The following is a 14,839-nucleotide window of genomic DNA, read 5'->3' as shown; positions in this document are numbered from 1 at the left end:
GCACCTTGGGGTGCTACACACAGATGATTAGAAATGGGCTAGTCCAGGTGCGAGAGTTAGCCTAGAAGAGAATGGGCCAAGCAGTGATTAAAAGAGTACAGTGTCCGTGTAATTATTTCAGGTAAAGCTAGCCGTAGGGGCAGCCGGGTGCCAGAGACGCAGCCCACTGCTCCTATTACTACAAGCTTTGAGGTGACCATATTTGGTCAAGAAGATGTGAAAGCTCTGTTAAGACCCTTTGTCGATAATAAAACTAAATTAATTTTTGAAAAGGGTAAACACTTCATTGCTAAATAGACTTCATTCCAAGAAGGCTAGGATAGTGCAGTCTCACAATATTCATCATTAGTGAAGGAAAAACTCATGTGGCAAATCTACAGAAACAAAAAGCATTTAAAGATATTTACCCTCATTTACAATAGACATATAAAAGACTTTATATACACTTTACATATTATGTACCACATAACATGTACAACATGTAGTATTTTCTGTTATTAATACGTAAAGTAACTATTTTCTTTTCCACATCTATAAATCAATGAAGAATAACCTACATCTTATCTAACAGAGAAATACTATCAGGGCATATAATCTGGTGATATTACAACACAACACTGTTATTTTCAAAGTTCACCCTCAAGAACTACATAGTAGGAACTAGAAAGAGGATGGCTCAGCTATTAAGACCACTTCCTGTGTTCCCAGTACACACAGCAGGTGCTCATCAACCTGTCACTCTAGCCCTGGAGAATCCAATTTCCTCTTCTGGCCTCCACAGGCACCACACATATGTGACATACACTCAGACACACATACAAAATAAATTAGTTAATTCAAAGAAAAATAAAAAACACACAATAGAATTACAAAATAAAAAAATTCCAATTTAAAGAAATTTACAGTTTTTTATTTTTGAATACAAAGTTACCCTTGGCTGCATGCCCAGCCCCTGGGTTGTACATACTTGCTTAGAGACAGACATTCATATAAATGTCATTAAATAAGAATGCTCATTATTCTCCACAATTTTTCAACCTGAAGTTAGACGTATTTACCAACAGAATTAAAAAGGGAAAAACACTCTCTTTCTCTTCCAGTCGCAAGCGCTTCGGGAGCCGCCGATTACCGTGCAGCCATGGCCAAGTCTAAGAACCACACCACACACAACCAGTCCCGGAAACGGCACAGAGACGGCATCAAGAAACCCCGGTCACAAAGATACGAATCTCTCAAGGGGGTTGACCCCAAGTTCCTGAGGAACATGCGCTTTGCCAAGAAGCACAACAACAAAGGCCTGAAGAAGATGCAGGCAAATAATGCAAAGGCCCTGAGCGCATGTGCGGAGGCCATCAAGGCCCTGGTGAAGCCCCAGGTTTGGTGAAGCCCAAGGTGCCAAAGGGCCCAGCCGCAAACTCACCCGTCTGGCTTTAATTGCTCACCCCAAGCTTGGGAAGCGGATTAGAAGCTACATGGCCAAGGGTCGTAGGCTCCAAAAAACAAAGCCCAAGGTTCAAGCCAAGGCAGAGGCCTCAGCTGCAGCTCAGGCTCCCAAAGGTGCCCAGGCCCCTGTGAAGGCCCCATAAAAAAGGTCTCAGTCTGCCAATGTGAAGACAGATGGACTGGTGTGAACACCTACACAGTATTTACAGATGTTCAGGACCTTATGCTATTTTTACAAATAAACTTGAGGCAAGTTCTGTTAAAAAAAAAAAAAAAGGGAAAAACAATCTGAGGCCTAGTGTTTGAGAAGTAGAGGTAAACGATCTATATTAGCAGATATCTAACTCAATAAACCCAAGGGAATCAATGCAAAACCTAGTACAATTAGGTAATTTAGTTATGTTATAGAATTTGAAATTAACATATAGAAATCTATGGGCTAAAGAGATGGCTCAGTGGTTAAAAGTACTTGCTACTCCTGCATACAACCTAGGGTTGATTCAGAACACCTTCATCAGGCAGCTCACAATGGTCTATATATAACTGTCATTCCAGGGAATGCCCTCTTCTGGCTTCCAAGGGCATCAGGCATGCACAGGGTGCACATACATATGTTTAGGCACTCACAGTACACACACAAAACTTTTTTACAAGAAATCAATCACATTCATAAATATAATGACAAGTGGGAAGGAATATTGAAATGCTATTTACAAAAAAAAACACATAAAACTCCTTCAAATAAGTCAACGAAAACATAAAAAAAAATCTGGAAGAACATTCCTCAAAGATAAGCAGGCTTCATAAAGAGACAATCTATGTTCTTGGATGAAAAGTCAATTCTCTGTAAGTTGATTTATCAATGTACGTAGAGTCCTAACAAAAAACACTGTGGTGGTTTGAAAGAAAATGGCCTCCAGACATGGTATTGCTGGAATAGGTGTCGTCTTATTGAAGGAAGTGTGTCACTATGGAGGCAGGCTTTGAGGTCTCATATATGCTCAAGCCACTTCCAATGAGACAGACCATTGCTTTTAGATCAAGATGTAGGAGCACCATGTCTGCCTGAATGCTACCTTGCTTCCCGCCATGATGATAAAGGGCTTAAGCACCTGAAAATGGTAAGCTACCTAATTAAATGTTTTCCTTTATAAGAATTGTTGCAGTCATGGTATCTCTTCATAGCAATAAAAATCCTAACTAAGACAAATATAAACGCTATTGTCTGGATTCTGGCAAAATAATTATAAAATTCACATGGAAAACTATGCAATGGTAAGGTACTTAGGAAATCTCTTTTTTCAGAGCGGTGAGAGGCAATGATGAAAAGTCCTATAAGAGGTAAAATAAATAATGGAATGGAATGATGAAATTATAAACAACAATGAAAGCAGTAAACATTCTGCTCAAATCAGCAAAGAGAAAGTTATGTTAGGCGTAAAAGGGGTGTGCTGGCATACACCTATAACCTACACTCCAGGCTCACATATCAGCTTGGATATGATAGAAGAGCAACACAAGAATCCTATCTCAAGAAACTCAAAGGCCCCAACACCTAAGAAACTTCAGACAAAAGGTGACTTTGTTTTTTCTTTAAACAACTGACTATCCATCTGGATTGGGCAGGGTGGATATTGGAAAGTTTAGGGGCTTGGGATGTGACTCAGTGAAGAGCACTATGTCTAGCATAAGCAAAGAACTGGATTTGATCCCAGTACAAACAAACAAAATAGCACATACTAGAAACCATGGAAATTCTATAATAAAGTTTAAGGTAATTAATAATCATAGAGAGGGACCTTTAACTTTAATTACATTAACTAGAATAATTTTTTTAAAATGAGCATAGTATTTTGCCTGCTTGTATGTCCTTGTGAGGGTATCAAAACCCCTGAAACTGAGGTTATAGACAGTTATGAGGCACCATGTAGGTGCTGGGAATTGAACCCAGGTCCTCTGAAAGAGCAGTCATCTCTCCAGGCCCAGAAACATTTTTTTATTCAGAACTAAACTTACTGACTGCATGTCAATACTTGTCAATACACAACAGACTGACAGTAAATGCATACTCTTACCTATCTACCACCTAGTTACATCAGTGCCACAGAGCCCACAAGGGTTTAATAAACATATCTACTTTTAGTCCCTTTGTTTTTTGAGAACCACTATTCATCCCAAGGGCAAGTTAGAGCAATGATCCAAATACAAGCTGGATTGTTTCTGCACCACCCGCGTCATAGGCATCAGTGACTAGACTAACCCAACATGACAAGACGTCACAGACTTAATCAAAGAGATTCTTTTCTCAGATTTTCAATCTAACAGAAACAAGTTAAAAAGCAAAACAAAATAGGCATCTGTTCCCCTCTCTCTTATTAAAGGGATACCTATACAGAAAAAGGCAAAGATAGCAGTACATTCACCCCAAAAACCAATCATGGACTTCTCAAGGTGGCTGAGATCTACGGGTTTTGTTTTTACCCCCCATACTTTTCTGGTATATTCTGGACATCTTTACACATATACAATATTGTTATGATGGAAAAATGGGTAAGGATTCATGAATCTAATCTGGAAACCCAAAAGGATACCACATGTGGAAAACTCCACACCTGTAGTTCATGGCGTGCAAGTTAATAAAAGTGACACTCCACCATAAACAAACTGAAGGTTATAAATCCATATGATCAGCTCAACAGATGCAAAAAAAGGCACTTAAGAAAATTCAAACCTTCATAGACAGGTGCTAAATAAATTAGGATCAGAAGAAACAGACGGCAATATTTAATGGTAGCCTACACTAAGCCAACCCCTATCACTAAAGGAATGAGGACATGGGTTTTTTTTTTTGTTTTTTGTTTTTTTTTTTTTTTTGATTTTCGAGACAGGGTTTCTCTGTGGCTTTGGAGCCTGTCCTGGAACTAGCTCTGTAGACCAGGCTGGTCTCGAACTCACAGAGATCCGCCTGCCTCTGCCTCCCAAGTGCTGGGATTAAAGGCGTGCGCCACCACCGCCAGGCTCATGAGGACATGTTTAAAGCTTTCACACCAAGATCTGTAACAAGACAAATGTGCCACTTTCACTGCTTTTACTCAACACAATGCTAGATGTCAAAGTAATCAAGAAAAAGAAGAGCATCTAAACTGTCACTCTACAGATGATATGATCTTATATACACAAGAAGACCCAACAACACCAAAACACTAGAATGCATCAAAATTGCAGAATGCAAAATCAACAAAATAAAATCAATAGCAGAGCAATATACCATAAGTATCTCCAGTAGTAAAATGACAAAACCAATACCACTTACAACAACTACCAAAAAAAGGGACGGGGGGACCACAAAACAAATGTCTAGGACTAAATATATTTAATGAAAGAAATACATCTCTCCAGTAAGAACCATCAAACACTGATGAAGAAATCCTGCATTTAGAAAATTAAATATTTAGAGGCTGGAGAGACAGCCCAATAGTTAGCATATACTGCTCTTGAATGTGACCTAAGTCCCAGAATGACTTCGCCTAGAGTTTTCAGAAAGGTTTAAGTGAGTGAACTGAAAAAAACATACCTCCAGCATTCTTCTGTGCTTCCTGGCTGGTCAGTCACAATGTGACCAACCAACCACCCCACACTCCTGCTGTGCACTGCCTTTGCCATCACAGTGCAATGCATCTCTCCTTAAATCATGAATCAAATATAAACCCTACCCTTCATAAGTTGTTTTTGTAAATTATTTTGTCACACCAGGAATTAAAAAAAAAAAAACTAGTACACTTGGGAAAGTCTTAAAAATGAAAATTCTTAAGCTACATATTAGACCTATTGATTGAGACACTGGAGAATACAACCTCCAAAATCTGTTTTAATAAACCTTCCAAAGAATCTGACACATGGAAACATTTGAGAATTGCTGAACAAACCATTTACACTAGCTTGGGGTGCTACAGAAGCCCTGACAAGTCCTGCTAAGCTAGTTCCTACCTACCAGGTACTGCATGTGAACAACCTCATTCTCCGTCTAGGAAATCAGCCATTGTGCTGTATGGTAAAGGACGGGAAATCAATGCATCTCCTGTATGACAGGCAAGCAACAAAGTTTCTTATGTCATCCTTCATAAATTTCTTTTCCTTGGGAATCATAGATGGCCAAAAAAGTCACAGAAAATAACTGAAGGGCCCTCAGAATGGATGAGAAAATAATAATCTTTTAATTGCCCTAACCTCAAGCAAATTTAACATTTCTTTTGGTTTTACTAATGTGATTGACAGTAAGAAGCAGTATAAGTCTTTTTATGTCATATTACAATGCTACTTGTCAAAATACTGTTTATACCCTTCACTACTCAAATTTAACATAACCAGATCCAACTCTGCATCCTGCTTTAAAGTTAATATTATTTCAATTTTTCCAATATAACTTTCCTATGATTTTGTATATTTAAGGTATCATTCTAAGAAGTTTCATCAGACTGCCAAAAGAATTCATCACACAAAAAAAGCTGAGAATCCCAAGATAAAGGTTCTCACATCAAGTGTAACAGCTTCCATTTGAAAACTAGAGAGAAATTGTTTCTTAATTATCCAAACTGGAATGCGACCAGAAATTAATGAGTAGTGGGTAGATGTAAAAACTTCTCATTTTGCCTGCAATAGTCACTACAGACTGAACTGCTAATAATGTTCCAGCTGAAAAATATTATAAGAATAAAATATGTAGCATAGCTACCCTCATCAGTAACCTTGTTTTCCAGTTTTCTAAATATGCTAACACTGGAGCTCACTAGTATACCAGACTGTCTTCTCCAGCCACTCTTCTTGCCTTTACCAACCACTGGAGAGGCTGTCCTCACACAAATCTACTTTCTCTCATGACTATGTACTTATCCAATCTTTAAAATTAAAAAAAAAAAAACACCTGAAAAACAAATACAAATACTCAACTATTAATTTAGAGCCCAATTACTGCTTTAGAAGTAGCTAAAAAATTAGTTCTCTTAGCCAGTAATTTCAAAACTTTTAATTTTTAAGTCAATTTAACAATTACTGTCATAAAACAGAGAAGGAAAGAGAAAAATATACATTATTAATTTGCTAGTGCTTTTAAAACTAAAGTTTTTAAAAATAGTTTTTCAATCGGCAGGTGAAAGAGAAACTAGGAGAAACTATAGGAAAGAATGTGTTTGGGGATACTTTATATTTTATTCTTCCCATTCCTTCCTACTTTATTATTATCAAACAGCATATAAGGCAGATTTAAGTCTTGCTAAAAATAAACTCTTAAAATTTAAAACTATCCTCTGAGAGGCTGATGAGATGGCTCAGTGGTGAAGAGCACTTGCTATTCTTGCAAATGACAAGCACCACATGGCAACTCATTACCACCTGTAACTCCTGGTCCAGAGGATCGGACACTAGATATGTACCAGTTTACTTACATACACTCGAACAAAAACACTCATACGCATTAAATAAAAATAAATCTTAACAAAAACAACCCTTTAAAAGTTATCACTTAATTTTGTCCATGAGAAGAGGAAAAGGCCAAGGTTATTTTGTCATATTTATAGTACTATTAACTACCTTTGTAGTTCAACCAAAGTCTTACACCCTTTGCCCAAGGAGGGTCAAATAAAAATGACAGACTGATTTTCACTCTACAGTCTTCTGATTTCAACACAATATTAGTTTATGGGAAAAGGGAGCCTAAGAGTAGATGGCTAAAGAAAATGCTCCTGAGGGAAACCTGAAAGTGATCACCATTTACTTTCACAATATTAACTCCACAAAGAACAGTCCTGTTCCATCTATATAGTACAGTTGTCTTCTATTTATATAGTACAGGCAACGCAAATAATCAAAGACTAACTTTAAGCCAAAATTGTAAGAAACCTTCTGCCATCTGTACTAGCCTCCCTTGTGACTTATTCCTATCAGCCCTTCCTCCTCTACTGGTCCTATCATTTTTTACCATCTTTCCACTTCCACTCTACTTAAAATGAAGATGCAGGGATGTATGTTCAATCACACAATCAAATTCAACCAAGTAGCTATGACCATGGCAATGCCTACATTAAAAGTCCTCCATCATATAAAGTAGCTATGACAGAAGTTCCTGCTGGATACCAAGCTTGTGTAAGGTAGTAAATAAAACAAACATAATAACATTTTTATGCCAATTAGTCTAATTGGGAAAATGTATATTCATTCTCTCCCCTCATACAATTTTACACTCAAACCTAAGACACAAGAAAGCTGACTAAAACAGTTAATAGCAATGAGTAACAGCAGTAAAGATCATGCAAGAAAACTAAAGCTAAGGAAATATCTGAAATACAGAGTAGACTGCTCTATCCTTTTATAAAAAAATATCAGATAGTGAATAAACATAATTCTCATTTAAAACAATGGCCTCAAGAACTGCAGAGTTCAATCTTCTAAAGGGGTATTCCTAATCCCCAGTATTATATTTGTTAGTTCTCTTCATCTAGTTATGTCTAGACTGTTAGACAAAATGGAAACTCACAATGCAAGTTAATTTTACAGCTAAAAGCCATCTAAAGCTCAGTCTAATTCAATTTCAGAAATAAGGACACTAAGGGTCAAGAAGGCTCCATAACGTCTTTGAATCCCAGAAACTCATACCTTACAGTTCTGCAAAGTATGAAGGATTGGCTTTCTTTAAATAAATTGTGGAGATTTCTTCTAGTCTACTCTCATTATAACCTCTTTCAAATTTATGGCTTGTAAAAACTAAGTACATGAATTCACTATGTGTCAAACCATGGATTTAAAATAATAAGCCTGGAAGAGGTGGCATGTGCCTTTAATCCCAGGTGGAGGCAGAATCTCTGTGAGTTGAAGACCAACCTGGTCTACAGAGAGTTCCACAACAGTCAAAGCTACACTTAGAAACCCTGTCTCTAAACAAACAAACAAACAAACAAACAAACATTTAAAAAAATTAAGCTCCCTAAGTGTTCCATATCATCAGTAGTAGCTGTTTGGTAGACCTCCTATCTAGGAGTAGACCACCTCTGTAACTACCAGGCTTAGAGACAGCAATCTCATATAAGCCAGATAGGTAACACATTCAATATTCGAAGAATCTGAATATTTAAACTGAGAGAAAATTAGCAATGATGAAAACAGGAGGGCTGGTGAAATGGCTAAGAGGGTAAAGGTGCTTGCTGCTAAGCCTAAAGTTATTTAGGCTGTGGCGCGCATATATATATATATATATATGCGCGCCACAGCCTAAATAACTGCAGTTATTTTTTTTAAGATAGTAATTCCTGATATTTAGTGAATGCTCACCTCATGCCACTGTTAACTTTTCTAAACACACTGCAATTCATCCTCCAACAAACTGATAGACTCTTATAAATAGCAGTATGTCCAAGAAGGCAAAGCTAGATAGCCTGAACAGGGAACAGGTACACTTAACCAAGGAGCTTCTCAGAGATAATTGGTTATCAGTGATATCAATGTCACTTGCTGTTAAAAGGACTAGCACAACCATGCTGGCCTGGACTACTCAACCATTTCTTGGAGTCTCCTGGACAATTAATTCCCAGGACTCCTTAAAGTAGTCAGCTTTGTTTTCTGCTACTTGAAACCAACAAAATCAATTGTAAATGTTAATATAGGGCCTCATTTTAAGAGACCAGAAACAAATATTTAAACTCACACCATAGATCAAGCACTCCTTAACATTTTTAAGGAATGTATGTACAAAAGCAATTTAGTGTCTTCAATAATACCGTTTTAAATACTAATTTAAAAGATGAAGCAATGCAAAGGTGAGGTTCGAGTACCTAAGTCAGACATAAGACCTCAGCCTTTGACACTAATGCATTTTAACTTAGATAGTTGGTGTTGGACAAGTCATTTAATTTCTAAAGTGCTACCTCTGCCCTCTGGAAATAAGACATTTGCACATATATATCCTAGTGCTATAATGAGCTCTAAACCCTGAACTTAACAAAGTGAAGTTAACTGAACTTAACAAAGACCTGGCACACATTCAATACATGTGTTAACACATTTGCGGGGTTACATAAGATGAGCAATCTGAGACTCAGACAAGGTAGGCAACTTCCCTCTTTAAAAGCCACGTAATGACCAGAACTAGAAAAGTTGACTCCAGAACCACATCAGAAAAATCCCTTCCAGACTACTCTATCAGCTCCTGGGCCTAACACACAAAGCCACCTAGAATCTGGTATAGTTCCATGCTTTGCTCAATTTACATCAATCACTTATCAAATATTTACTGAATTTCTACGATACTTTAAACATCACTGAGGAGAGGAAGCATTCAGATAGGATGAGTTAGGAAATAAATAAAAGATGTCTATATATCCAAAAATAAGAAAAAGTTAAAAGAATAATAAAATTAGTAACAGCACTGCCCTCTCCTAAATTCTGGATCAGCGAGAGGAAAGTGAGGGCTCGAGAGGCTCTGGAGGGGCCTTCCTTTTGTCTGTGTAATAGCTACAGACCTTTCTTTAAATACCTCATGCTCAAGTATTTGCACCAACATATATTGTACAGCCAAGCTTGAAAGCTCAAATGGGGGGGGGGGGCAAGCAAGATGGCACACTGAGTAAAGACACTTGCTACACAAGCCTGGTGCCCTCAGTTTGATCCCTAGATCCCACATGAATGTGGGAAGAGAATGATGTAACAAAGCTGTCTCCACGCTCACAGGAACACCCTGGCATGTGTGCACTAGTCACACAAATATATTTTTTAAAAGAAAATAAATTCTCTTTCTGCATGTAGCCTGCTCTATACATCAGGAAGTTTCACTCATGCCTCACAACTGTAGCGGCATTTAACTTTTTCTGACATGCCCTGATTTCTGCCATGTTAACGTGACCCCCTAGTTTTTGCTAACTTTCCCAATACTGTAATGATTTTTACTTCAAATGACTAATTTTAATTCTATGAAATAAAGATATGTATTTTTTTGAAGAACAAAGAATATTTCAGCACACTGGCTTATATATATAAAACTTGGATGTCCAATGTTTCAATAACTAACATCCCAATGTCTTATTTAGGTAATACTTGGCATATAACACTTTTGTTGAAAAAAATACTTCATGTTTTTTACAATATCAACTTATAAAACTATACTTTACATTCTATTATAAATCATGAAAAATATCAGTGCCTGAGTTAAATCTGAAGAGATATTAAGACTCAATATATTTCTTACACTGGAATATCACTTAAAAGACAAATGATAAAAATCAAGAAATAATGGGCAAAATTACAACTTTAAATGAGTTGTGTTCTTTTTCTTTGAAAATAAGCTAAAAGGTGCAGAGGGCACGGCTATAAAGTCATGGGAAGAGGATGCAGGAGGACAGTGAGTCTGAGGCCAAGATGGCCACAAACCAAGACTCTTCTTGTTTTAGAAACACTGTACATGCATGTATGTATGTAATGTATGTGAATGAATATTGAATCATGATTCATGTAGACTTTTGCTTGGGCGCATATACAGATCTCTTTCACAGAAACCTGCTTATAATTATAAAATAGTTATTTAACACAGAATAAAAAAAATAATACTTCGGTCACACCTATGTGTTCAAAAAAAACAACTGAGGGGGGCTGGAGAAATGGCTCAGCTGTTAAGAACATTGACTGTTCCTCCAGAGGACCCGGGTTCAATTCCCAGCACCCACACGGCAGCTCACAACTGTCTGTAACTCCACTTCCAGGGGACCTGACACCCTTACACAGGCAAAACAACAATGTACAATAAACAAATAAATTAATTTTTAAAAACTGAGTAGCAAAAAAGGGCTCAAAATTAATAGGAAAAATGAAAGTATCATATTTGGTTGTGTGCAGCATCAAAGTAGAGCAACAAAAGAAGGCTTCTACAACCTCCTAGTTTTTGTTGAATTTTCTATATACATGCACACAGAGGCAGAGAATGTACATGAGTAAGTACAAGAGTAAATGTCCATAGAAAAACAGGTCTCAATATTGAAAAGAGTATCCAACAAACATTTACCAAGCATATACATTATGTGCTAGGCACAGTTCTAGGCACTTGGAATATATTAATGAACAAAATCGGCAGAATATTACAAAAGTTATATTCTAACAAGAGAAAAATCTAAATAATAAACTAGGATTGTTTCCCACACGTTTCTTATACACTTAAGGAAACAAGATGTCTGATATAATGGTGTCAATAAGAAGCAAACTCAAGTAACTACTAGTAAAAAAGAGAATCTGAACAACAAAGAGCAAAGCAGAGGAAACTGCTCAATGCAAGAGTGCAGAGCCCATGGTTCTATCCCAAGCCCTGCAAAAGAAAATAAAGCAGCCAAGCCAGACAGAGTTAAGTGATGAAAAACCCAACTTAATAACTTAATAGTCTGAGCAAGTCAGTATCAGTTCTGAAAGTTCTCAGAATTATAAAATATATTATTTACAAAAATTCTAATAAGTATACTAGTATAGATAATTCTGATCTAATAAATATATATAATAGTATAGATAATTTGGGATCTAATAAATATAATAGTATAGATAATTCTGGGATCTATAAGAATCCTAAGTATGAAAGAATGGGGATTCTGACAATGGGGTTTTGCGTCAAAGGCAAGGATTTGATGACCATTACTATCTAGCCTTTATAGATAACCTAAAAGGTTATCTATAAAAAGAAAACTGCAGCAACTCACAAGGCTGTCATTACTAGGACTAAGAAATAATCATAAACCAGGAAAAAACTCAAATGTCTAGTAACAAGTACATATGGATTATATATTATTTGTAATTATTCAGCAATAAAAAGGAATACATGATGTATGGAACAAGAGAGAGGATTATTAATAGCATCATGCTGGGCAAAAGAAGCCATATACATATAGGCATCCTCCATTTATACAAAACTTCAAAATGCAGCGCCAATCTACAGTAAAGCAAGTTGATAGTTTCCTGGAATTATAGTCCCGGGATTAGCTACAGAGACAAGAACACTTTCTGAAGTTGGAAATGTTTCTTATTCTTGCATGTATACATTTGTGAAACCTTATTAAATCTTTATTGTAAACTGCAGCATCTTTCCGAACTTATAGCTCAGGGAAAATAGATGTTTAAAAAATGTTTATATTAAAATACCTAGAATTCTTAGCACAGTATCTGAGATCTAAATATTCGACAAGCAATAATATTAAAAAACAATAGCTACCACTATACAACATTCATGAAGAAACAGAATAACTGATAACCTGATTTTCAGGTTTTGAGTAAAAATAAATTACAGAGCTTTAGACCAGGCGCCATGAGGAGCACTACCGGGATGGAGACTCAGGTCGACAACTGGCAAACCTTAGACAAAAGACAACAAACGTAAGGAGGAGAAGAAAACAATGGAAAGACACTCACAAGTCCAAAAGAAATGGTTACGAGAAATATGTGGCCAGCACCGACAGTAAATGCTACCAAAAGCAAGCAACTTCTAAATTACCATAGCAAGACACTGCCAGAAGGTAGCTCAAAACTGAGTCAATGACTACCTAAGTAAATTTGCCAAACACGACTAAGCTCTAAATCTTAGGTATAAAAACTTGCCCTTTAAAAAAAAATTGGAGGTTTAAAAAGAGGCTTTATTTTATCTTCTATTGGAAACGTTAAGTCAGGTAAGCAAACACCAAAGAGAAATGTGATTAACTCAAAGCACCAACACAATGAGGTCAGAATTCGAGCAGCCAATCAAAGACTTTAATGCATTTCCTGCACTATTAATAGTCAAAAGGGAAAACCAATCACAGAAACCTCCAGCTTTCTTTTGACAGTCACAGAAGCAAGGGAACCAATCCACACACACCCGAGGTTGACAATAAGGCGGGACTGAAGGTTCATTGAAGAAATTCTTCAGGGTGCAGTTACTATGAACTTCGCACGCCAGTAACAACACTCCAGAGTCGTAAACACTGTCAAACCAGAGGAAAGTCATTCTTAGGTAAAATTTAACCCCTGGGAAGAGGGAAACAGCATTTTTGCCAAAAATTAAAAAAAAAATTAGCATCCGGTCAAAAATGCAACTGTCAATGTGGACGCGCTGAGTCTTTCAACTTGGAAATGGCCATCTCGCATGCTAGCTACCTCCCCGACTGCGGCACCGAGAAGCGCTGGCCCGGAGGCTGGTTTCTAGCGCTCGGGCTCCGTCCTAACGCCGTGCAACCCGAGCTGAGCCAGCCCGGCAGGCAAAGCCCGCGCGCGGTGCAGCAGCGGGCTCGCTAACGCAGAGTCCCGCTCGGGAGTCCCTGCTCCGGAGCAGGGTTGCACCGCCTCGTCCCGCCGCAGCTCCTCCAGCGGGCAGCACGGACCGTCCCCCTGCTAGCACCAAGGCTGTTTGTCTGGAAAGGGCTTTACTTTTCCTAAGCCAATTTTAAAAGCACTCGAATGCACACAAGGATTTTTTAAAAATGTAACGAAATGATCGCCTAGCTAAACGACTCCCCCCTCCACCTCGCCATCAATTAAACCCGCGCCGGGAACCAGGTCTACAAGGTAAACAGAGGCCGTACGCCAAGTGCGGCCCGGCGGAGCCCTGCGCCATTCCCGGCCGCTGCTTACGGCAGAGCCCCCTTACGGCAGCGTAAGCGCCGCCGAGAGCTAATCACAACACTGGGACGCAACAACATGGCGGCCGCGGGCGGGCGCTGCGCCGGCCGACAGGTTTACGCTACTCCGCCGGCGTAGGGTCCCGAGCGCGCAGCGGCAGCGGCGCCCTCCAGCGAGCGTAGAGCGCTCTGTGAATGGCGAGGCCCGGCTGACAAAGGGGAGGGGGGAGGAGGGAAGGGGGGGTAATAAACACTCGAGTCCCTACCGATTCCTCCTCCTTCTCCATCCCGGTGGGCATCTGGGGCACGGCCCGGTTGATGGAGACGCAGTCGTTGAGATCAGGCATGTCCTTGCCGCGGTAGATGGGCAGCGGTTTGGCGGCGTCCAGCGCCCGCGCTCGGAAGGAGAGTTTACTCATTGTCTCCCCGCCTTACAGGAACAGCCCGGGCGGCGGCGGCGGGGCGGGCGGGGAGGGGGGGGAGCACTCCCGCCGCCTCCTCCACCTCCTTCCTCAGTGCAGCGCGGCCGGCCCGCTCCTCCTCCTCCTCCGCACTGCCCCCGGCCCCAGCATGGGCGCCCACCCCGCCCCAGAACAGCCCCCCGCCGCCCGCGGCCGCTTCCACACTCTAGATCCGCCGCTCGCCCGCCCGATCCGCTCCCTGCGCCATGGCCAACATGGCGGACATTACCACAGCGGCGGCGAGCGATCCCGGCAGCCCGCGCGAGAGCGCGCCCCCGCCGCGGGGACGCGCGTCGCCCTCTCCCTCCCTCCCTCCCTCCTTCCTCTCCC

At 39.6% G+C, this 14,839-nt stretch overlaps 1 protein-coding gene and 1 pseudogene across 2 annotated transcripts in view; one reads left to right on the top strand and one right to left on the bottom strand.

The window, feature by feature from the left end:
* Window positions 1–14,582, bottom strand: part of Epc2 (enhancer of polycomb homolog 2) — a 95,004-nt gene extending 80,422 nt beyond the window's left edge. The window contains exon 1 of one of the 2 annotated variants that reach the window (XM_005346392.3): window positions 14,315–14,582. In XM_005346392.3, coding sequence (XP_005346449.1) covers window positions 14,315–14,467 — 153 coding nt within the window. In that variant the 5' untranslated portion in view covers window positions 14,468–14,582. The remainder of the gene's footprint in view (window positions 1–14,314) is intronic. The other variant, XM_013346040.2, reaches the window with a different exon arrangement.
* On the top strand, window positions 1,139–1,586 carry LOC106143753 (annotated as a pseudogene).
* Window positions 14,583–14,839: the final 257 nt, after the last annotated feature.

The sequence above is a fragment of the Microtus ochrogaster genome, chromosome 4 (genome assembly GCF_000317375.1).
Source record: "Microtus ochrogaster isolate Prairie Vole_2 chromosome 4, MicOch1.0, whole genome shotgun sequence".
Lineage (NCBI taxonomy): Eukaryota > Metazoa > Chordata > Mammalia > Rodentia > Cricetidae > Microtus > Microtus ochrogaster.
The sequence above is the reverse complement of the archived record's forward strand: the minus strand, read 5'-3'. Positions and strand labels throughout refer to the sequence as shown.